The 23,628-nt window shown below is 44.8% G+C and overlaps 2 protein-coding genes across 2 annotated transcripts; one reads left to right on the top strand and one right to left on the bottom strand.

The window, feature by feature from the left end:
* Window positions 1–9,149: 9,149 nt before the first annotated feature.
* On the top strand, window positions 9,150–11,812 carry LOC134137997 (homeobox protein NANOG-like). The gene is made up of 4 exons (XM_062571184.1): window positions 9,150–9,318; window positions 9,891–10,159; window positions 10,906–10,995; window positions 11,396–11,812. The coding sequence occupies exons 1-4, from the start codon at window positions 9,150–9,152 to the stop codon at window positions 11,810–11,812; spliced, it is 945 nt and encodes a 314-aa protein (XP_062427168.1).
* A 5,714-nt stretch (window positions 11,813–17,526) lies between these two features.
* On the bottom strand, window positions 17,527–21,574 carry LOC134137561 (homeobox protein NANOG-like). Its single transcript, XM_062570722.1, has 4 exons — window positions 21,505–21,574; window positions 20,225–20,499; window positions 19,007–19,096; window positions 17,527–18,602 (listed from the first exon to the last, which is right to left on the bottom strand). Exons 1-4 carry the CDS (start codon window positions 21,572–21,574, stop codon window positions 18,240–18,242), a joined length of 798 nt encoding a protein of 265 aa, XP_062426706.1. The 3' UTR covers window positions 17,527–18,239.
* Window positions 21,575–23,628: the final 2,054 nt, after the last annotated feature.

Genomic DNA, 23,628 nt, shown 5'->3' with positions numbered 1-23,628 from the left:
CCCAGCTGCCCAGGGACCCTGCATGTCTATGCACACACAGGTTTTCTAACCTAAATCTTTGCTTAACTTGGCTCAGAAATCTTTCATCCTGGGACAGAGGATGCTCTGGCTTTCCAGAAGTAGCCTGTGTACAAAATCCTGCCCTCAGCGACCTTCCGACCCCTGCCTTCTGCGACCTGCTGTCCCCCACTCTGGGGATGGTCACTGAGTTTGAGGAGTGCTCCAAGGTGACCCCTGCTTCTTTTAAGGTATGAGACACCTCCTGGCCGGAGTTGTCACTGCCAGTGGCACAGCTACCAGCAAAGGTCAGTGAGAGAAGGACTTTGGGTAAGTAAGTGATTAACCCTAACAGACTCTGCTCAGTGCGTTTTACAACACAGGCTAGTGTTGTAAAAGCATGGAAAGCAACTGTGTCACAGCTTGCATACCATTTTCCGAAGTATAAAATAGCACCTTGGGCAGGAGGTACTGTCAATGTGTGGTCTTGGGGCCTAATTCAGATGTCAATGAACACCGGTGTGATCATGAGGCTATGCTCACCTGATTCACAGAGATCACCAGTTCTGCACCTACAACTGCAAAGTGCCAAAGACATGTGAATCACTGGATAGTGGCTGTAGTCCTGGCACTTCCACTGGGCCACCACAAAGCCTCATGCCTCCGCTTCCTGATGTGTGAGGAAAAATCACCAGCGGTTACCCACTGCTGTACATTCTGCTGAGGTGGGAGGTGGGAAGCAGTGAGCTGTTTGTGGGGAGTGATTAATTAGTACTGTATTTTCTTTTTTTAGATATACTGGGGAGATAGTGTTGTATTATTCTTAATCCTTCCCCTAAACTGATAATTTAGATCACACCAAGTCAAACCATGGGTACTTCATTGTGCCTCTGACTTACCCTTGTATCCATATTACATTGCATTCACCAGCAGTTTGGACACCACTCCTTCAGGTCACCATCAGAGTGTCTATCTAATACCTCATATGGGCTTTCCAACTTGCTAAGTTGCACTGTAAAAACCACGTGATTATCCAAGCCAGAGAATTAAGTACCAGCTTGGGGACACATGCTAGAATGGTGGTCACTGTGGCAAGGTAAGGTATTTCCATGAGATGGAAGGCTAGCTGGCACTGGATCTGTTGGTGGATGTGAGTTTGTGCTGGATCCAGCACACTGGAATACAGGATAGCCCTCAGTTATCCTGGACATTATATTCTAAGTACACTAGTTTGTATAATACTGGATCAGACAATCTGGCCATGTTATGCTTCTAATAACTCCACAAAGAGAAACCTTGCTCCCCTTCCGAAGTCCGTTAGCAGTACTGTCCATCTCCAAAGTCAATAGGCCACAGTACAGGGACAGGAGAGGGAAGTGTATCTTCTTCCTCTGTTCACCTGCTTTTCTGTATCTCTCACCCTTGTTTTCTAACTGAAACTGTTCCCGTGCTCACCAAACTCACTGCCCAGTCATGGTCTTCTCCATATAGCCTCAGCCTAACAGACAGAGCTTCCTCGAAGCTCTGGAATAGTGATTGGCATCAGCAGTTCCACTTTACAGATACAAAGGAACTCACTACTGTGAAAATCTAGCCTTCACAGAAGGAAGAATTGTCTTGGGGTCATAGCTGAGTTATGTTACAACCTACCCAATTTACCACTTTGTTTTCCAAGTAGAAGGTGCACTTCTTCAACACATACCTCAAATACAAACATCTGTGAGCACGTTATGAACAAGCCCCAAATCAAGGCAGCTAACCAAAAGTGAAATCCTCCACAACACATGTAGTTTTCTCCCTGCGGAAAGGATGAGCAAGAGACAAAGAACCACACATGGCAGATCTGAGTCAGGGCACTGAATGCTGGACCGGAAAATGCTCAGACACTGTGACGATGAAGGCAATCTAGGAACCTAGAGAGAAGAGAAGAAAATGGTTTTCTGTTCTCCTTCTCTCCTTCTTCCTATCTATTTAAGGTGACCCACTTGTTTTTCTCATTGTCTGACTTCAGTTCTTTGTCCAGGAATGCATGTATTGCCACATTTAAATAAGGGGTCAGACTATGCACTCAATTATGCTGTTACGAGCACAAAAAAAGGTCATACCTCAGTGCCTCTAAAGCCAATGTGAAACTGTCTTTGTCATGAGATCAGAGTTCATCCTTGCTGAGGAATTATCCCTGGTTACATAGAGGTTGCAGAAATCAGCACCTGGCCCACTGGGTCAAATTCTCTATTGTGCCTTAGCTTCTAGTAGGTTGAAAGTAGAGGTTAATGTGTTTCTCCATAGCGTAGAATTTTAAGCTATAAAAGGGATGCTATATAAAATTACCTGGTTCTGAATATTTTTTCTTCCTCATATTTCCTGATGCTATAGCAAATTACTGTTAAGCAGGCTGCCAAGAGCCCTTGGCATTTCAGCAACCACATCATTCAGCTCTGCCAGGGACAGGTTTAGGTGTTCCAAGTGATTTCCTCAAGCCAACGGATGCCAGTACATGAAGGACACATATTGGGGACAGGTGTTGAATCCTGTTACTGGTGTACACCTATTCTCTGATCATCAAATCACACAATGCTCCTACTAGTCATGCAACATGGGCAAGCCTTCACCACTCAACTGTGCTAGGGAACATGCTGTCCAATAGCCTGTGCTGGCAACAAGGCAACACTGCTGCATTGTCCCCACATGAGGTGCAGCTGGTGGATAGAACAGAGATCAAACCTCCAGCTGGGGCCAGCACATGGGTTCACAGAGCAGCTGGGTACTGACAGAAACTGAAATTTTCAGTGGTTTGCCTTAATGTGCTGTCCACAAACTACAGTGGCTAAAGAGAGGTGTACTATACATCCTGTTCAACCATTTCTGCCTCAGTGGTGGGAAAGTCTGGTAGGTGTCATAAGTGAAGACAGACAACTGAGGGTGGTATCATGTCAGAGGGCTCCCTTGGATCACAAGTTAACACCTGCATGTTTGCACGAAAACCATGCGATACTCTGCAAGCCTCCTTTGCATCTGCAGGAGCTTTGAGACTATTATTAGAGAGTTTACTGCTACACTAAAGCAACTTGGGTGTGAGGAAGGTTAAGAGAAGGTGTTCTCAGGCCTATCTTACCCCCAGAGTTTGCATGAAGGACACTACTAGGATTAGACTTGGAATTTTTAATAAAGTGTTGTTCCCAGCATAGACAGTTATATAGGTATAAAAAAACTGCCCTGCTCCTCCCCAGTCATGACAAAGCTGTGCTGGGGAAACATTTTTATGTTGTCACAGCTGCATCTAGGAGTCTGCAGTGCTTTTCATTGTATGATTCTGTGGATTCTCCTGACCTTGCAGCCAGAAAAAAGATCCAGTTGATAACACAGTCTCTTTGGTTCTGTCTTTGCTGCCCAAAAAGGTGTGTTTTCACAGACTAATTTCACTTGGCTTTCCCTGAACAATCTAAAGGAGATGAAGTACCATTATTTTTTATCTTAATGCCACTAGCTGGTGTCAATGGTATATCCCCCCCCCCCCCCATCCCCAACTTCCACCCTTTGGTGGATTCAGTTTCTGGACAAATGACATCCGAGTAAAAAAGCTACAGCTTCTGACTGTTCCTCCCTTCTTCTTTTTCTTTATCTTTCTATCTCATCCAAGTCAGCCATCTAAATATTGTTAGACAAAAGCAGGTAAATCTTTTTCTTCCGTCAATCCCAGACAACATCCACTTGCAGATCCCATTCCACAGCCCCTGAGCTGCAGCTACCATTTAGATGGAGAGCAGGTGCCAGCCGGGGAGCCTCAGGCTCTAACACTTGCTAATTACTCATGAATGCATGTGCAAGAGCCAGTCTTGGAGAAAAAGAAAGGGTGGGCAGGTGGGGGTAAGAGCCAGGCAGTGTGGGTGTTCCTGTCCCACATGGTGATAAATTTGAAAGAGGACAATCCTTTCCCTACCCCTTGCCACCTTCCCTGTAATCAGACACCCATTTCACAGGGGACCAGCTCTTAAAAAGACAGGTATAGAGATTTTCAGAGGCTTAAAAAAATAAACAACACACACACACACACACACACACATGCAGATGGCACAGTGCCATTTGCCTGAAGAGTATGTGGTAACAGGAGAACTTGGTTGGTAAGATGCATTAGGAGTACAAAATTACTCACAGACTGTGTGTCCATTTACTGTAATTACAGCCATCCACGTGGCATATAATTCATTAGTTCTGTTCTGATATGCATTAACCATGGTGAAATACATAGGATTAGCCTCACTTAGATGAGAGAAGTAGAATAAAATAGGTGTTAATACTCAGTGGAAGGAACTTGAGAAAGATTTAACCATACATGCAATCTAGCTTCAGAGCCCCATTCTAACAGAAGGCTCTAGACAGGTATGGATTTTGTATAGACTTTTCCCACGGTCAATTTTAGAAACTGTTCCCATCAGAATATGGGAGAAAAACAAAGAAGCCCCAGGAAAAAAAGTGCTTCTGTTTCATTTTGAAGTTCATAAAGAGTGTGTTTGGGGGGGGGGGTCAGACTGCTACAGAGCATTCTCTGGGACAAGAGGGTGGGAGTGACATGTTTTGAGGCTAGTTAGGGCCTTTTTACAGTGAGAAACACAGGACCTGCTATTCCCTCCAGTGGTGGAAATGGCAGAAACTGTAAGTAAGCAAGGATTTGAACACAGCTATCTCTCCACCATTTGCTTGTAATAAAAGGACATCATATCGAGCTTTTAGGAACCACACTGTGATTAAAGGGAAGAGGGAAGAATCCAAACAGAACGGTCACATGGAAGGTTTCTCCCAATATGCACAATCTTTTCTTGTTCTCCAGAATTTTGCATAATCCTGGCTCCAATCTGTGCTATTAACAAGTCTTTCCTTGGGGAGACTATACCCTATTCCAGCTGATGCACACGAGTAGGAAGTGTTTCCTGAGATAAGTACATACAAGTATAGTACTCCAGCATTCTGTGTGGCAAGTACCCATGTAAGAAAGGGCTGGTAAAGAAAGAAGGGGCCCATTAAACCTTAGAAGTATGGGTGGGCTCTTTAGCTTATTGCCCACCAGTTTTTTGATGCTCCGCCTTTCCTGCCTGTGCAGGGAGGCACTGGGTTTTGTGCCAGTGAGTCCTTAGACACTGTCTGCTTCTCCGCTGCTAACAAAGGGCCACATCATCCTGTAATTCTCAGGTGATTGAGAGACTAGGTTGTTAAAGCTTTGTCCTTTTCCTGACCTGCTCCCCTAAAGATTCAAGAGAAAGGAAAACTGCATTTTAATATGAATGAGAGTCTAATTTTTGTTATTCTTTCTTGACTGCCTTCCTTTCACAAACATGTCATCTCAGGTCCAGACTGTGAGTTGTGACCAAGCTACAGGGGGCAGGCTGTCTGGAGCCAAGAGCTGGGCTAGTACTGAGGGCTACAAGTCAGAGACGAAGTGTTTTCTTAATTTTGACCTGAAAGAGTTCAATATAGACAAATATCAAAGAAGTTTGCTTGGAAGAAAAGCCAGACAAGCTCAACAGAATAGAAGAGGCAAGCAGAAATTCTATGTGCCCTCCCCTACCACATGCACTTCTGACAGAGAATGATGGCTCCCAGGGAAACCTCTGGGGGGCAACAGGGCCTAGACCATGGTTTCCTGTTCACTAATACCATGCCTCACCCTGCCAGCTCTCTGGGCAGTATAAACATGAGAAGGATGACACAGGGACACTCTGTGACACATCATCGTGTTACCAGAACACAGATAATCCATTTTTGAGCTAGCTAAGGACAAAACAGCACCTAATCTACATAAATTTTCAGACAATCCCTATCAGTACAACATTACCCTGCTGATTAAAATAGTTTTAGCATTGTTCTGAGATAGGAACCCATAGCATTTCTGACCCAGTGGTACTCCAGAGATGGAGTTACAGAATCAGTTGGCTTCAGTGCTTTCCCAACTCTGGCCTCTGTAAACTGGTGCGCTTTTACTACTTCAGTGCAAGTTTTGAGCTCCAGCCCTCTGAAGGCAGTAATCCTACTGACACTAACTCTGGATCCCTTTTAGAAGGAACTTCCTGCCTTTCTTGCATGGTCCTGCCTCATCTGTGCTGAAGCTAACTGTGCTTTTCAATCTGATCTTTTATCCCAGCTGTTGAAGGACTGTGGAAAGGGTTCATTAGGAAATGCTTCATCCCAGTGAGTCATTGCATTTACCTCCATACACTTAGTGAGGCAACATATGCTTACTCACCTGAGTAATGCTCTGTAGCATTAGGCCCTTAAGGGACTGAGAACTGAAAAGTTTGCAATAAAGGGGGAGAGAGAGATATATCTTTGGGCTGAAAAATAAATTGCTGTTATTTGACCTTCTTGGGAAAAACAGCTAAATCTGCATTGGGGCTAGACTAAATCTGACTAGCTAGCTATTCCAGCTGAGAACAGTTGCAAGAGAAACAGAATGAGTAGATACTTGTACATACTCTACAAATCACTCTCAGCCAATAATTTTAAAAGCACATCAGCTCTAGACATCCATAGGCAGCATATCCAGTTTGCAGGCTGATGGTGCCACTGGGCAGAGGATCCAGACCCAGTACCCTGGGGAGCATCCTCTGTGCCTGTATGTTTTGTGGAGTTACTGTCCCAACACATTTTTATATATATCGTTTATTTGGAGGAAATAATAATATTTCTTTTCCTAAATAAAACCTGATTTAGATAGTATGATTTTATACATTCACAGAAATCTTTTTTCTCACACAAAGACATTTTAAAAAGGTATGCTTGATGATCTGGGAGGGAAACCAATCAGTATCAAAAAAATTATACACCAAGAGCAATTCTGCTGTGTTTCAAAACCATTTCCCAGTGTAACTCCCCCACTGCTCACATACAAAATATCCTGCGTAGGGGAGGAGATATGTTGGCAGAGGCAGTGTTACTCCGGCTGTAAAATGCTAATCCTTTTGCCCCGGGTGTTGCTGGGCAAACATGTCATCTCTGATGACTCAGTTCTGCAGTCTGTGAGATAGGCAAGAATGCTTTGTGGAGTCTTTTGGTGTTGGGAAGCAGTCTCCAGCTAGGTTTCTTTGTCAATAAACATTATTGACAAAGTGCTTATTATTTTGCCTGATGCATGCCCCAACATGTGGGGCCTGTTGTCATTGCGAAGAGACAATCTTCTGTGTGAATCAAATGCAGGTGCTTTTTTTTGTAAACACAGTTCCCCTGGTCCTGCACTGCTGCAGCCCAGGTGTTGACACATTCATATTTTCCTTCATCTTTACAACGGGTTATTTTTGAAGAGTTTGTACAATACCAAAAACAGCATCATCCCGGTGTACAGGCCATGTCAGTGTATGGACCATGCAGATTAATGGCCATCACCTCCATACTCCACTGCATAAATGTTTTTCATATTTGACAGGGTATCACTTTTAGTGCGTGCATTAGCTAAACCCTCAACAGGAAGCAAACAGCCTGGAGTGAGTTTGGGATGCCCCAGGCCATGACTGCAGGGGAAGCATCCTGGAGCAGTAGACAGGCCTGAGGCCTGTACCAAACCAGTATGGGGATAGAGACAAGAAGCAGGTGAAGCTTCTGGTTCTACATTTTATCCCTCTTGCCCAATTATAATTGCTTTCCTCTGCATTCCTAATTGTCTCTCTGTTCTGGATCCTGTCTGAATTCTAACTGAGAAACAAAGTCAACATTAATTCAGAGGTCAAAGGTGGGCCCAGCAAAGCCCTTCCAGGCAAGCAGCACTGCAAAGCAGTACTTTCAGCTGTGAGCTTATAAAGGCACACTTTCTAGCCCCCACTTATGCAGCATACTGGTGAGAGTGAGCCTAGGGGCAAGCTGGTATCAGCTGGGGCTCATTTCTTATGATGACTCAGCTGGGGCAAAAGAGATATATGGACACAAAGGAGGCTTGTCTCTACTGTCTCCAGAAGATTTTTTTTCTTTTTAAACAGGGTAATAGAGTTAGTACTTACTCCTCTTCTTTATGTATACAGGTAGGTGCCTGTATCATTTTTCTTCCCACTTAGGGGTTAGGGAGGGAAAAATCTCTCCTTGCTCTGTCTCTTTTTTTTTTTTTTTTTTTTTCCCCTATCTCTCCTGGGTGATTTTCCAAAGTTTTGTAAATCCTAGGCTATGAGATCCTACTGTTAAGCTTCTAATTTCCCTAAAGGAAGCACCATTTTTTTTCTTCCTTCCCTAAGTGGATGGTAAAACCTGGCTTTGAATGCTTATCTTATGCTCTTGGATTCCTTTAGAATCTGATCAAGTAATTTCTACTTTTCCCCTAGTGTGTAGCAAAAAGAAGCTAAATCTTTGTGAGCTATTGTTTCTTCTAAGGACTAGAAAAATGTAATAGTGACTGAGGAAAGAAACTTAGAAAATGGGAAGTGTTATTTCACTGTGGCCATGCAAAACAGGCCTGTGTCTGTCTCAACCTTGGGCTAGCCACTAGAGAAGCTATTCAAAGAGCAATTTGTCTTTCTTTTGAGCCCTTCTCCTTGCAATACAGATACTCCTCTGGACTGCTGTTCCCCTCCACCCCCCAGTCTGTATTCATTTGTGAGGAGGTGGAGTGCCTATCTATTTGCAATGATGGTTACGATCTGCAATGCAGACATGTATAGCCTCTGAATGCCCCGAGGGCGGGGGGGGGAGGGGGGGGGCCTCCGGGTTCTCCTCCATTCTTTGCATTTGGGTGGAGAGTAGCAAGGAGGCGGAGGTGAGGAGGCAGTGTTAAACTTGGAGAGGGGGTGGGGGTCTGCCTAGCCCTGTCCATGAGACAGCTCTGCTCAGGCCTCTGCCCTGAGGTGAGAACAACACTCTTCCCTCCACCCCCAAGCAGGGAGGGTTGTGCCAGCAGCAATGGCTTTGGCTCCATCGTGGCACCCAGAAGCCAAGCTGGGAAGCTGGCCCTGTGTCTCAGCCCTCCCCCACTCCCTGAATACCCCAGAGCCCCTCCCCTCCAATCAACTCACTCTTAACATGACAATGGCCATGACAATCCCTTCTAACCAAGGCTGGCCTGGGGAGGCCATAAAGCATCCCCCTCACCTCCGGCTAATGGAGTATCTGCATGCGGGCTACCTGCAGCAGGAGCGTGGCTTGTCAGCTCGCAGCCGCCTCGGGGCTGGGGGCTCCCGGTGATGAGTACCCACCTGGCCCTGCCACCCTACCCGCCCTACCCCGGTGCAGTGAGGTATGGGGACTATTACTGGCCTTCTCCAGGCAGCATGGACAGCGTGTCGGCAGAGGACGTCCCCGCAGCAGATGCCCTTCTCTTCCCTGCGGCAGAGAAGATCTCTCGCCACCCAGGTAGGCATTTCGGCCTGCTGACCCACAGGGAAGCGAGTCAGGACCCTCTCGGCCAGGGAAGGATGCAGCTGGGCCGGGGAGGGGCAAGAGGTCCGAGGCAACAGCTCAGCTGGATGTGGTGTGCTGAACTCCTCAGCTATGCCTGTCCTCCGGCAGGGCCCTGCCCCGATGGCAGGCCGCAGGTCTCCTCCGTCTGCCTCTCCTGAGAGCTGCTTGCTGCGAGGGTGTTGATGGCCATGGCTACTGGGTCTCTAGCCGTCCCCCAGGTGCGAGCAGCCGGGGGTTGTCCGGCTCCTCCGCAGGGCCCAGTGTGGCATGTGTGGGTGGACGAGACAGGGGAAGAACGTGGGACCTGCTCGCAAAGGAGGCAGCCGTGGGTGTGTCTGCTCCCCTTCCCTTGTAGGGGTGCGTGTGTGCAGACACTCAGCACAGCTGAGTCGTGCTGCCTACAACTGCCAAGCCTGTGCATGTTCTCAGGGCACTTGAAATGCTAAATCTCTTGCGAAAGCAGGCTTGATTCTGAGGCATCTCTGTCTGACTCTGCTCACTCCAGTTATTTCCTTTCTCCTCAGCTGTCTCTCCAGCATCTTCCAGCTCTGGGACCCTCATTCAGTACACTCCAGATTCTGCCACAAGCCCCACCACAGAAGACCCATCTCCCCATCCTGCTTCCCAGAAGATCAAGGAGGAAGGTGAAGGTGGGGTGAAGAAGGCAAAGAGCCGTACGGCATTCTCCCAGGAACAGCTGCAAACCCTGCACCAGCGGTTCCAGAGCCAGAAGTACCTCAGCCCCCAGCAGATCCGGGAGCTGGGCTCAGCCCTTGGGCTTACTTACAAGCAGGTGAGCATCTTGCTCTGAGCACTTGAGTTGCCAGGGTGGTTTGAGTTTTCTATTTTCTTTTTCTCTCTCTTTTTTTTCTTTTTTCCCTTTTCTTAGACTCTGGAGGAATGGTTCCTCATTGCCTTATTTATGCCATTGCTTACATGAGAGTGGGTGTGAAAATTTATGACTCAGCCTTCCTCTTATGTTGGTTCCAGCACTATCTGCTGTGCAGGTTTTTGAGAGTACATACAAGTGCAGGGCTATGTGCAGAGTCAAGTTAGTATTCTGTATGGATGTATGTTGTCTCTGATAAACATGAAAGAATGGATACCTGTTGCCTTTCTGAGTCAGAATGGCACCCTGTCCCTCCCTCTAGAAAGAGGGCCACAGCAACTGATGCGTGACTCTGAGGGAGTGACTCATTCCTGAATCAGCAGTGATCTGGACATAGCACTGAGATGTTCCCGCTGTACAAGCTGCCTTTCTGCAGTTGTACTGCCTGGCCTGTCTTTTGAGCAGGGCTTTTGATGAGTGATCATGAAAGATGCCATTGTGACCTGAGCAGTAAGAATGTTAGTCTTTGTGTCAGTATTATGGTTCTACTGCTACCTGAGTCTGCTTCATATTGTTGTGTACAATATTGGGAGCCAAGCAGTAACTGTACTGTAACTAACTGTATTATAACATGCAAAACATCTCTAAGATATGTGGTAAGCTCTAAGTAATTTGTAATGTCCTATGTTCTTCCCCCATTGCTTTTGTAGGTGAAAACATGGTTTCAGAATCAACGGATGAAGTTTAAGCGTTGCCAGAAGGAGAGTCAATGGATGGAAAAAGGAACATATCAACCACAAGTGAGAGTCAAGTGCTAGTTTTATTTCTTATAAAAAGGCTTAGGGCAGTGTCATTTTAAGCCTGTTGTGGCAATTAAAATAGCTTTCTGTTTCTGGTCCATTACCTCTTAGTTAAAAACAGGTAAAAAAAAAATAAATAGCCAACAGGGCCACCAAGGCTACTCTTGGTGGCTTTCTCCCTAGCCTAGTGCTCAAAGACGTATTAGGCTAGGAATTAGTGATCTTGTCCATCTCTGTTTATTACTAGTCTTTTGTACTGGTTGTACTTGCTATAAATACTATTGTTAGCTTTTTTTTTGGGGGGGGGGGGCAGGGGAGGGAAGGAAACATGTCCAAAAGAATGAACTGAGGTGGTATGGTAGTTAGTGTTTGTTACTGAACATTCTTCTCTCCTTCCCAGAATGGGTTTCACCAGGCTGCATACCTGGATATGACCCCTACATTTCATCAGAGCTTCCCTGTTGGTGCCAGCAGAAACATTCAGGCTGTGAACAATGTTCACCAGGCTTACAGCAGTGGCCAGACATATGGGAACGGGCAGAGCCTGTACCCATTCATGGCTGTGGAGGATGATGGGTACTTTGGAAAAGGTGGGACAAGCTGCAGTACCCAGCAAGCCATGGGTTTATTAAGCCAGCAGATGAACTTTTATCATGGCTACCCTACCAATGTGGATTATGCCAGCCTGGAGTCAGATGAGACCTACAGCTTCCAGAACACCTCTGACAGCATCACACAGTTCTCAGGCTCTCCTGTACGGCATCAGTACCAGGCCCCTTGGCATCCCTTGGGGACTCAGAATGGTTATGAGTCTTAGGCCAAAGTATTTTCTTTCACCTTTTTGCAGTGCTTCTCGTTAGTTTCTAGGGTCTTGATCCAGAGATCCGATTGATTCCTTTCTCTTCTCCTCTTTTCATCCCTACTCTTGTTCTATTCATTGGTGGGGCACAGCACCCTGCTGCCTTGGCTGGGCTCCTTTTCTGATTTAAGGGCATTGGTCTGTGCATAGCTAATCCCTGGCAAGAGTGATTTATGTTTGAACTATTAATGAAGCGGAACATACAATGCTACAGCAAGATACAACTGAGGTTGAAAAGGTCCATGTCCACTGTCCAAGATCCACTTTCCTCTGCTGCCTCTTCAGTAGGTGACTTTCTGATCCTTGCCTTGTGTGTCTTGCAGCAGAGCTTTGCTGGAGAAGAATTCTCTGCACTTCAGTATGTTTCTGTTAGAAATGCCCTATTGTAGCCCAGAATCTTCACTACTTTTTTGTCTACTTCTGTTGTGACTTCAGTCCGCTGCTACTAAGTTCTTCATCTGGGTCTTCCCTCACTGAAGAGCTAAATGAGATCACCTGATCTTAGACAACTTTATTCAAGGTTCATCTTAGCTCTTTTTTCTAGTGGGGTCAGCACCTGCCTGCCTCTGGCCTGCTGCCTTCCTGTGTAAATGGGGCAGCTGAGGGGAGGGAAGGAGCACAGGAAAGAAAAGTGGGAGAGAGTAAGGCCCGTATTTGACAAATGTTCTCTGTGATACCCAAAGCTGCTAACTCTTTGGTACCTGTTGGCTCATTCAGGATGGTGTCTCTGGATTTGTTCTCACACGGTTTAGAACTTCCACATCTCTGGCTGCGATGGCTTGTCCCCTCCTGCAATTTGCAGGAGAGGGTACCCTAAAGTGTGGTTGTTGCAAGTGTGAGGACTGGCTGTGCAGTCCTCATTTGAGTGATGAGAACAATTTGCATATGAGTACATGAAGGTCTGCTAGCACTTCAAATACAGCATCACTAGAATGCAGCTTTCCCTGGGGTAGAGGGGAGAAGCTAAGTAAAAAATCCAGTTATTTGATGTTTAATGTCATTTAACCTGGAATCTGGATGTAGGGGAAGAAAATCCTATTGGGTCCCAGTGAGGTCAACATGCTAGAGGCTAAAGGAGGATGGTTCCTTCCTCTCCTCTCATCCCAGTATTTTTATCCCTTCCCCAGGAATTATTTGAGTCTCTCCCATATTCTTTGTTGAAAAAGGCACTGGCTGCCTCATCTGACATCAATATGCAAGTTCTGGGGAAGGTGAGAAGCTTAGAGAAATCTATTCAGACAAAGTGAGGAAAAACTCCAATTACTTTTTTTTTTAAGACAACTGAGTCATCCCTGCCAGTATTGATAAGCTGGAATTCAGCTCCACCTGGTATATGAAACTAACTTTTTAATGGGATGTGGAACTGCTGAGTCCAGTTTGCCACTGCCAAGAATGCAGAATTCTTGTGTAAGCTGGCAATAATGGTATAAGTGGTAAAAGCATAAATAGCTCTGTGGTAGGGTGGGTTTGTTGTTAATGCACAATCCTTACTGCAATCCTGTCCTCTAATACCTGTGCAAGGATTTTTTTATCGTAGTTGAACTTTAACTGCAAAGGAGACAAGTTCACTGTTACAGAATCACTTTTCCTGCAGTATATTTTGTATATTTTCTTGCAGTGATTTTCGATCCTTGGTGTATGTATGTGGTTTGTTATTCCTGTGTTTCTGCCTAATGCTTTTACAAACTTGTCTGAATTGAAAATAAAATGACTTTATTTTAATGCTAAAATAGTAGTGTGGCTGGCTTGTATTCTTAATCAGAAGAGGCTTTCAAGGGTTTCAATGGTTATTTTTCAGAAATTTAAGAGTAGTAATATTGAAGTAAGGGGTAGAAAATGGAACCCTGTTGTGTTCCTCCCAGAAGAGGCATGATGAAGCAGCTACCTAAGGGAGTAAGTAGGTGATTAACTTCCATCAGTCTCATCTTTGATACGCAGGTGTGCTTTTGAGGCTAGGCAACTGAACTGCTGGATCGCAGTGATGTTCAGCCCTGTGAAATACTTGCATTGGGTTTTGAACTGCAATATGTTAAAAATAATTGTTTGAGTCTAAGAGGGGTACTTAGTTAAGATGAGAGCCCAATAAAAGCATCTTTTGAGATTGTGTAGCCAGACTGCAGCTGTGTAGGGGATTCCTGTGCTATGCTACTGCATCTCAAATAGCGGCAGCTGTTTGTATGTGGATAATTGAATTCTGTCATGAAGCTGTCTCCTTCCTTTCTTGCTTTTTCCCAAGGCTGCATTTCTTTAGACAGTTAAGCAACACTTAAATTAAAAGTACTGAAACATAGAAAGTATGAAGAGGAAAGAACAAGAAAGAATTTTTGTTATGCAATAAAAGTAGCATGGACCTGACATTTCCCCATTTGCAGGCCAGATAACTTTTTGCAGTGCAAGGTTTGCAGCCTATGCCTAGGCACCTCAGAAAACTTCCTCCTACAAAGGCTCAACCTCCCACTCCCTCATCTTCTTACACATGTTCAGCTTCATCCCTTGGAAACACAGAGCATGACAGTACTGCAAAAGAAAAGCAGATATGCTTTAGCAGGGCCAAGTAATGCACTTGTCTTGTGTTCCAGCCTCAGGTTGGCTGAACAGGTTTAACACTGCTTGAAAAAACAAAGATGAACCATATACCTATAGAAGTCCTAGCTACCAAAGCCTTGAGTCTTAGCTTTAAAATGAGTAGCTTCTACTTTTTTCCTCCTTTTTAAATGAAAATGTAAGCTCTAAAGGAATAAACAAGGTGCACAGACTTCTACAGAAAGATTGTAGAGGTGCTTGCTACAGATTACCTGTGTTTGGGCATGTTTCTCTTCCATGTTTCTGTTACTGAGGTGAGGTGAAGGTATCCAGAGTTCTACTGGAAGATGTCTTCCTCTCAAAACAGATATTATTAAGAGAGCCCTGGGATTGAGAGACCTTGTCCTGCATGCTGTAGGTTTACAATTGTTTGTTACTATCTCTACTATGGGGGCATTTTGCAGTAGCGAAATGTTTCTGTGTGGGTATGTTATTCTTCTGGATTGTTCAACTCTGTGTGCATGCAGGTTTGACAAGAACATGTAATTGTAGAGCCTAAGGGAGCGTGCAAAATGCTTGCTGGAATTTTGTCAAGTGGCCTGGGAAGGACTGCTAGTAGATCAGGAAGGGTTTCTAGCAGCTATGGAATGAAGTAGGGCTTAGCTTGTTTGCACTGCTGGAGCTCTTCTCAGTTATCTTGATGTGCCTGCATCATCTCAATGTGTGAAACAGCTGCACAGGTAATTACAACACTATTACCAAAATCAGTGGAGACACAATTCCATATAGTTTTCTGCAAGACTTATATTGCCAAGATGGTTCCTATCAGTTCCTTACAGCAAGTGCATACATGTCCATAAAAGCCTTTTCTTGCTAGGATGCATTACACCTCTGTTAGGGCTGCAGCGTTCTGCACACTACAAACTTGATTTGCCTTGCTAGCAAATCTTTTTAGGTACAGCTCCATCCTTAGGCTGGTACGAAGCTTTCTGTATGTTGTATAAAGTGTGGGAATAAGCCATCGACATTACAGCTGATACATCAACATTAAATTTGTCAATGCTGCAGGTGTAGTTCCAGTGGTGCAAAAAATCCCATCCAGATTGGATCTAGTACAAACTGTTTATACAAATCAAGTTTTATTCTCTAGGTAACTGGATCCCAGTCTCTGCTGTCCCATAGGCAAAATACCAGGTGAGTAGTCTGATGCAAGCAGCTTCATTCTTTGCTTTCAGTGTGGCCTGCAGCAATGTTTTACAAGGTACACCCTTCTGAGTGGTCCATGAGCAAGGACCCATAGTTCCAGTTGTCTCTCCAATGCAGATAAAAGATGTGATCTTTACCTGAACAGTCTGCCCTAGAGGCATTTGTAAATGTTATATTTAGTCATTTAACTACACTGCATGACTCAAAGGCTGAGCTGACAGAGCTTTGGAAATTTTCAGTAAAGCGTTGCCACACATCTCCTGCATGGCTCACCTTCAGTGGCCAATAATGTCTTTGTTGATACTGAGCAGTAAAAGGGCATAAGGGACCCAAACTGATGGCACTGGCATTGGAGGAAAAAAAATATTTTGTTGTTGTTGTTGTTTTTTCTTATAAAGGCCATTTTGTTTCCATGTTGTCTTTAAGAGTCCCACAAATCAGAATTGTAGTCTCTTTCTGTAGCCCTAAGGTCTAGAAGTAATTTCTCACTGTAAACAAAAAAACAGCTGCACACACACACAATGTGTCTCCAACAGCTGGGCTTTATCCTAATCAGTGAATCTCTTAAAAACTAGAATATCAGAACTGTTGCCTTAGGTGAGCCCCAAGGTCTCTCCAGGCCTCTGCTAGATACTGGGGGAAAAAAAAAGAAAAGAAAGCAAATCTTGTGTGTCCCTCTCTGGCTGGCTGTGGGAAAGGGATTGCCTGTGTCAGGAGCTGCATTCCTGCTATTGTTACACAGAACAGCAGGAATGCAGCTCCCGATACAGGCAGACTTCAATGGACTCCTTTCCTGGAAATTGCTTTACTTGTCTGTTTGAACTGCTTCAGGCTTTTGGTCTTCAGAATCATCTACAGCCGTAAGTTCTGTTCTTGAATGATGACCTCTAGGAAAAAATATTTTATGAGAGTTCTGAGGAAACTGCAAGAGTTAGCAGCATTAGCAGTTTTGCTGAAGTTTTCCCTCTGCAAGCCAGCCCCAAAGGCATCACACCAAGATCCTACCTGTCCTAAAGCATTCCTGAGAGAACAGGGCATGTCAGGTGACTCCTCTTCCAGAGAAGTATGAATGTAGGGTTCCTTGCCCACCAGGATCTGTCACAATCTCAGCTTCTTCCCTTCCACGTACAACAGCCTTTGATGGGATGGCATGGAAGGTTTTCATATCATAATCAGGTTAATACCAGCAGGTTGGCTCCAAAAGAGTTGAAAAACCTCCTCACACTCATGGGAGAGCCCTGATAATTGCTGCTATTGTAGTCCACATTCTGATGTTAATCAGGACCTTAAGGGTGCTTTTTAGCTAATTCAGTGGATCCCCACCCTCTGATGGGTTAAGTGCATATATGTTAAGGGATTACTTGGACTAGGACAAGTGTTTATGTACCTGTGCTTTAAAATGGATTTCCAAAAAGCCTTATTTTTTTTCCTCAAATCATACTGACTATCCAGTTTTCACACTACAGCTCTATAAACAGTATAGCTGTACAACCAAGGAAGCAGACAGTGGCTGCATGAGGAGTGGGGTGGAATCGAACAGCAGTAGTACTTATGGAAAAGTAAACAACTTTAGCAGTATAACACCAATACTGCTTTTTCCTCCAGTTTGACACATACCTGCATCAATTGCCTTCATGTTATACCCATTAAAAAACAAAACAAAACAAACATAAGAGTTGCTTCATTACAATAAGACAAAATAATTGACATAATTAAGGAGTTTGATACAAACCCCATGACTTAGGGAACTGGACCCAGTTATTAAATATACTTAGATACACATATCTATTTCTAGGTATTTAGACACATATATAATATTAAGGCTAGAAATGATGATATATTTTAGCCTGGTGCCAGTATTACATATTGATAGTTAGAAGAGATTCCTAAGGTGATATTTACCACATCTAGTCCTTTGACACTAGATATCTGTCATCACCAAGAGTACCAAAGCTGATCCACTGATAACACAGAAAAATCTCTGCCCATAGTTTCAGAATCAAATCAGTAATAACAACAGAACATAGTTGCTATGCTTATTTACTTTCCTTCTGGGTTTCAGGTTGCAATGCCTTGTTACAGTGAAAAAAATTACAGAAAAATACATAATCCAAATAAAAAAAATTATTGCTTGCCATTTATTGTTTGTAAAGACACTTCTAGTTTTTGTCAAGGAGAGACACAGAAAGATACAGTCTAGAAGAAAGAGCATGTTTACAATTTTTTCCTTGTAATTGTCACAGTGCCTTAGTAAGCACTACATCAGTTCCACACTTTGTGGCTTCATCAGATGGATGCTGACATGTGACAATAACTTCTCCAATCCAATGCAAGATCTGTGATGAGTACCTCTCCTGACAGCCCACATGTTCATAGGCTTTATACGCACACAGCTCTACAGCAATATGTACAGATGAGACTCCTAAAGGAATCTGTGCCTACTCTGAAGCAGGTTATGAGGTCTGTAATTTAGAAGTTCTACAGAATGACCTAGTTAGACTGACCTTGAGTTTCACTGTAAGAGAACTTGGTTGTATGTGCTGATACAGAAAGAGTGTGTGTTTGTGGTGCCCCTGAGTCAGAGAGTCCATGAATAATGGAGAGATAAGAGTAAAATCTTATTCCCAGCTGCCCAAGCCCTCCACATCCACAGTATTCAGGAATGATAGAGATGGTGACCAGCAGTGGTTGGGAAAGGTGTCCCTATGGGGGCTGGGTGGTGAAAGTTATAGCCATCACCTGTCTTTGTGCCAGAATATTCCACACTTCCAGGATAGCTGTGATAAAAGTCTACTTTGTGCTGGGCAATGAAGCCCACTGTCTGCTGGACGCTGCAGGTTCCCCCACCTTTGCCAAACATTCCCCCGTCCTCGCTGGTCATGATTGTGTAAGCATTCTGCCCTGCACCATAGTGCTGAAGGGGGGAAGGCATGTTTTGGATGTTGCTGGCTGCTGTGATTGGGTAGCCCTGGTGGAATTTGGGGTGCACATCCAGGTAAGTACTTGTCTGGAAGCCATTCTGAAAGAGAAAGACAGAGTGAATCAAAACACATAGTTTCTGCACTTGTGCACACAAACCTAAAACATATTGGGGATCTTTCTTCACTTTCCACACTGTGTCTTGATCAGCAACGATGGAATGGAAGGGCAAGGAGAACTACATCCATCCTCGTAGCTCAGTGGGATGCACTATATAAGGAACACAGTTTTTCCCTGGAACCATTTAAGTGGTATAGTCAATCCATGGCTATGCCACCTGCGAAACATGGAGAGTCAATGACATATCTGTGTCCCTGTGCTGACCAAATCAGGAGGCAGGATGTGCCGATACATATATCGTTAATGGCCTCAGTGGAGGAATGCACTACAGGACTTCTCTGCCCAGACAGAAGGGCCATGTTGAGCCATGTACTATATTCTTACCTGTGTGAGACACTGAGCCCGCTCCATCCACAAGCTATGCTTCTGGCACCTTTTCAGCTTCATTCTCCGGTTCTGGAACCAAGTCTTTACCTGTGTGGGGAGGGGAGAGCAGAGAAAACATGAGCAAAGAAAGAGAATAACAAATGTTATCCCAGACTCACAAGCCACAGAAAATCAGGGGAGAGTGACCAGATGGCATGGATACATAGGCAGCATTAGATAAATCCCTTTAAGAGTTACCTAGGGTTACTACCAAGGGGAGATGTCTGCCTAACAGCTTCAGCAGGCTGGTACGGAATCTGTGAGGGGGAGGCAACATTACGTCCAAGTGAAAGTTAATTGTTGTGACTTATATATTCATTAGAGTCAAGGTGATGACTGGTGTAAATTACACCCACATAGGTCCCTACAAGAACTCTGGACTACAGGCAAACTTCTGAGATGCTGTTTTTGCAGGGGAACTAGTATATGCATGTGAGTACAGAAGGAAAAGTCTTGTTTCTCATATCCAGCAGTTCTCAAATTCGAAGCTCCTTGCTAGGGTGAATTCCAGAGCCATTTCCCCCCAGGGCTGTGTCTGCACTGTGAGAGCAGCTATTGCAGGGATGTTGATTGAAGGAAATAGTAAATTGTCCAGCCAGTCTTGCTTCTAACAGAACAACTGTGTGGGTGTGTATGCATGTACATACAATGCATATAAAATGACTTTAATCCCAGGATATCCAGGAGCACCCAGGCCGTTATGCTTAGATCTGATATCCAAATTCCAGATAGATTTTGGAGTTGCAACTGCAAGCACTTGTGCAGCATGTTTAAGACAGAAAACTCCAGGAGTAGGAGAACAGCATGCCAGGCCTTCTGTGAAGTTCATCAGTGTCTGGAGATAGCCTGCAATGGAATGCCAAGCCCAAAGTATGGGTCATACCTGCAGACCACATACACATCACTGTATTTGCAATACTACTGCAAATGTCAGCAACAGTCCCTTTAACTGCCATCTCACTGGGGGCTCAAGAGGCCCCAGCCATGTGCCACTGACTCTCCTGCCCCCTGAAGTGCTTCAGATCTCTGGGCATGAATTGGAGGGGAGCTACTGTCAGCTGGCACTTTTGCCTCTACCCTGTACTGGGGAATCATCTTTCCATCCTGTCACTGTCTTATGTGACCATTCAGCCATTCTGTGACCCATATACCATGGATTAAAGTTTCCATGTTTACCTGCTTGTATGTGAGCCCAAGGGCAGCAGCCAGCTCCCGAATCTGCTGGGGGCTGAGGTACTTCTGGCTCTGGAACCGCTGGTGCAGGGTTTGCAGCTGCTCCTTGGAGAAAGCTGTACGGCTCTTTGTCTTCTTCAACCCCCCTATGCCATCTTCTCCACCCTTCTGAGACTTAGCAGTGGGTAGTGGGGATAAGGATGCCGAATGTGGACTGGTGGCTGAATCTGGTGTGAACTGGCTGAAATTCCCAGAACTGGAAGAAACTGGGGATACTTCTAGATATAAAAAGATAACAGGAAAAGGTACAAGACATAATGAATAGCTGTACAGGTACAAGTATGCTTCCTGCCTGCTGTGGGATGACGTCAGAGCTCCTTGTCTATGAAACAGAAGACCAGCGTGAAGCAAAGACCTGTATATTCCTACTCCTTGCATGGAGCTCTGAGTACTGACAAATCCACTGACAGTGGACACCTTTCTAGCTTAGACCTCCAGGATGACTATGGTTTTCTTTCAACATATGGAAGAGTCAGGGCATAGAGGGGAGAATGATGCACATTGGCTCACAGTTTTACTATCCTGCATATCCTCCTTCAAAAGGCTCTAGTAATATTTTGGTCCTAGTCTGATGTCGTGTGAAGAGACCTAAACATGGCTGAAAGCATACCTGAGTTGCCAGCTTGGGTCCCCTTATATTGTCTGCCCAAGCATCTCAAGGCACTTGATATAGAAAATGGCAAAGCAATCTCCATATTGGCTCTTTTCTGCCTGTGACTCTCACCAGACTGTCTCACTGCTGGACATACATATATAGATGTAGTGACCTATTAGGCTTGAGGGGGCCTTTTAGCAAAAGAACAAAGAGAGACTTGACATGGAGTTGAGAAAGGAGACAGGAAAGGTGGGTGTGTGAGAGAGGTGAGAAGACTCAGTGATCATGTATTAGGCACATGGGGATCAAAATTCAAGAGTGCAGAGAAAGCTGCCCAGGCTCTTTCTCATTTTTCCCAGTACATGTCCTAACAGTGTCTCTGAAGAACAAAGCTGAGATAAAGATCTAAAGGAAAAACTTCCTAAACCATCTGGGCCACTGGGCCAGACAAAAGCTGCTTAGATGCAAAGCCATTCAAGCTGTTTGAACAGAAAAATGCTAACAAGAAAGATCACCTCAGTACCTTTCTGTCAAGTGGCTGAGCGCTGGGGTCTCTGAGAGTCTGAGATCTTTTCAGGGCAGTCCTTAGGACTGAAGGGTTGAGATTCCAATCTCCCCCTCCCCACACCTGCTCTGCCAAACCTGCCCATGCCTTCTTCCTCCAGGTTCTCCTCTGGAAATCCTTCTGCATGGTCCATCCCCTCTCTTCCTATGGACATTTCAGGAAAGAGATAGGTGCAGTACCTGGGCAGTGTCATTTAAGTACACATCCTTCTGAATGTTGAGCCCATCAGCTCCCAATTTCCTTCTTCTTCACCTTGAAGCCTGTGACTCAGAAGCCCACTGAAACATCCTCTTCAACACCCTCAAACACATGCACAACACGAGCTCTCTCCCAAACCCTTTCTTCTTCTGTCCTCAGCTGAGAAATTACTAAGGAATCACCCAAAAGCATTGAGGTGTTTCTGGGCCTTGGAAGGCTGCAAGGCTATGGCTATGGTACTTTTTTCCCCTGTTACCCTCCCAACAGAGGCACGAGTGCTCTTTATGGTGCCTCACACTTCTGGGAGAGCTACTTCTGTTTCACAGATCTCCTCTCAACTATTTCCTAATCGTAAGTGCTGATAACATGCAGCACAAGCTGTGTGGGAGACAGATATGTAGTGGGGCAGGTTGCTGGTGCTGAGGAGCAGAGCCATGAGAATTATAGAGTATTTTTGGCTACAAGAAGAGATAAGCTGTAAAGAGAAGAGCTGCAAGTGTCTGGAGTAGTATGTGAAATGGGAGAAGACCTCAGAGCCTGAGAGGAAGCTGAAATGTAGGAACTGGACAACAAGATTTTCATGTGCTGACCACAGGATGCTTGGCTCTGGCAAGCTGTGCAGGAAAAATTTTGTAAGTAGAAAATGAGCACACTGAAAAAATGGACTTGGAGAACAGGAAAGTCTTCTGTCAGATAGGAACCACAGCACAAGAATATTTAGCTGAAGCTTCCACATGTCCCTGCTCAGTCCATCATCCAAAACTCCTCCCTCCACGTGTAGTTTAGCATCCACAGCTCAAGTCCTCCCAAAAAACTGGCCAAAGGTGCTCTTTCTCCCTTGAGAAGGGAGTGAGGAAAGCGGAAGCAAGAAACACAAACATTGGTGAAACAAACATAAATATGAAAACCTGCCAGACTCAGCTCCCACTAGCCCTTAACTGAAGGCAAGTAGTAGGCCTTCATTCCCATGACCAGGCTCTCCCTGAAGAAAGGGGCACTAAAGGACAGTGTTTGAAACTTGGTTTTCTAACCAAGAAAGCAAGCTTATCTGATGCCCATCTGGGCATCAATGAATCAGTCTATGTGATGTCTTTATGGTGCAGGTAGCATGTAGAGAACCTAAGCATTTGTCCAAAATTCATATGTGGCAATGTGTCAAGTAGCCATTAGTCCCTCTGCTGGAGCCTATAGCTCTCTATAGCATGTGACAGCTTGAAACAGACATTCTGAAAGCTCACTCTCCTCCATCCCCTCTCACTCATTAATGTTACAAGAGTATTATCCTGCAGGCCAAACAATGGGACTGGGAGAAGACTTGTTTTCATTAGCTATTCTATTGCCACTCACTGAAATGGCAAAGAAATGCAAAGAATAGAAAAAGTCACTGAGGTGAGGCCTAGGACTTTTTGATTTTTGCAGCAAGGGAAAGGCAGGGAGACAGATCCAAGGAAAGGAGAGGGAAACAGAGACAAGCTGAAAGAAGTAGAGGGGAACAACACTGGACTTAAAGGGAGCAGGTTTCCTGGCACAGTGATTCAGAACATGACTTGGAAAAAAAAAAAAAAAAAAAAAAAAAAAGGTTTAATGAGCACATAAAAGTCTTAGGGAGTTCTGCAGAATTACCTTTGGGGCTTGTTCCTCTTTGGGCATGTGTGACAGCATTTAGCTAAAGGGAGGCCCAGATATACCTGCCCTGAGAACCATGAACTTCTGTGAAACTGTATTGTCACACTATCTTTCAGCCTGGAGCACAGTGCCTGGAGCTGCCAGTGCCTGGACTCCCAGAAGCTCAGGTGAGGTTTAAGAAACCAGCTCACAATCACCATAAGAAAAGCAGCAAGGAAAGATGTTGTGACTGCCAAATGTCACCCATCCTCCTACCAACCACATTACTTTTTGCCCTGCTCACATAAGAGGAAACTATGTCACGGAGAGAGAAAGAGGTTTGACCAAGGTTTTTAGAAGTGACTGACTGACCTGGGAACACAG

This window comes from Rhea pennata, chromosome 1, assembly GCF_028389875.1.
Source record: "Rhea pennata isolate bPtePen1 chromosome 1, bPtePen1.pri, whole genome shotgun sequence".
In the NCBI taxonomy this organism is placed as follows: domain Eukaryota; kingdom Metazoa; phylum Chordata; class Aves; order Rheiformes; family Rheidae; genus Rhea; species Rhea pennata.
Note: the sequence above shows the minus strand (reverse complement) of the source record. Positions and strands in the feature narration are given on the sequence as shown.

Coding starts and splice junctions, on each gene's coding strand:
- LOC134137561 (XM_062570722.1), bottom strand. CDS start 21,574: ATGGACCATGCAGAAGGATTTCCAGAGGAGAACCTGGAGGAAGAAGGC. Junction 19,097..20,224: donor TTGGGCTCACATACAAGCAG/GTAAACATGGAA, acceptor CTCCCCACACAG/GTAAAGACTTGGTTCCAGAA. Junction 18,603..19,006: donor GGGCTCAGTGTCTCACACAG/GTAAGAATATAG, acceptor TTTCTCTTTCAG/AATGGCTTCCAGACAAGTAC.
- LOC134137997 (XM_062571184.1), top strand. CDS start 9,150: ATGAGTACCCACCTGGCCCTGCCACCCTACCCGCCCTACCCCGGTGCA. Junction 10,160..10,905: donor TTGGGCTTACTTACAAGCAG/GTGAGCATCTTG, acceptor TTGCTTTTGTAG/GTGAAAACATGGTTTCAGAA. Junction 10,996..11,395: donor AAGGAACATATCAACCACAA/GTGAGAGTCAAG, acceptor TCTCCTTCCCAG/AATGGGTTTCACCAGGCTGC.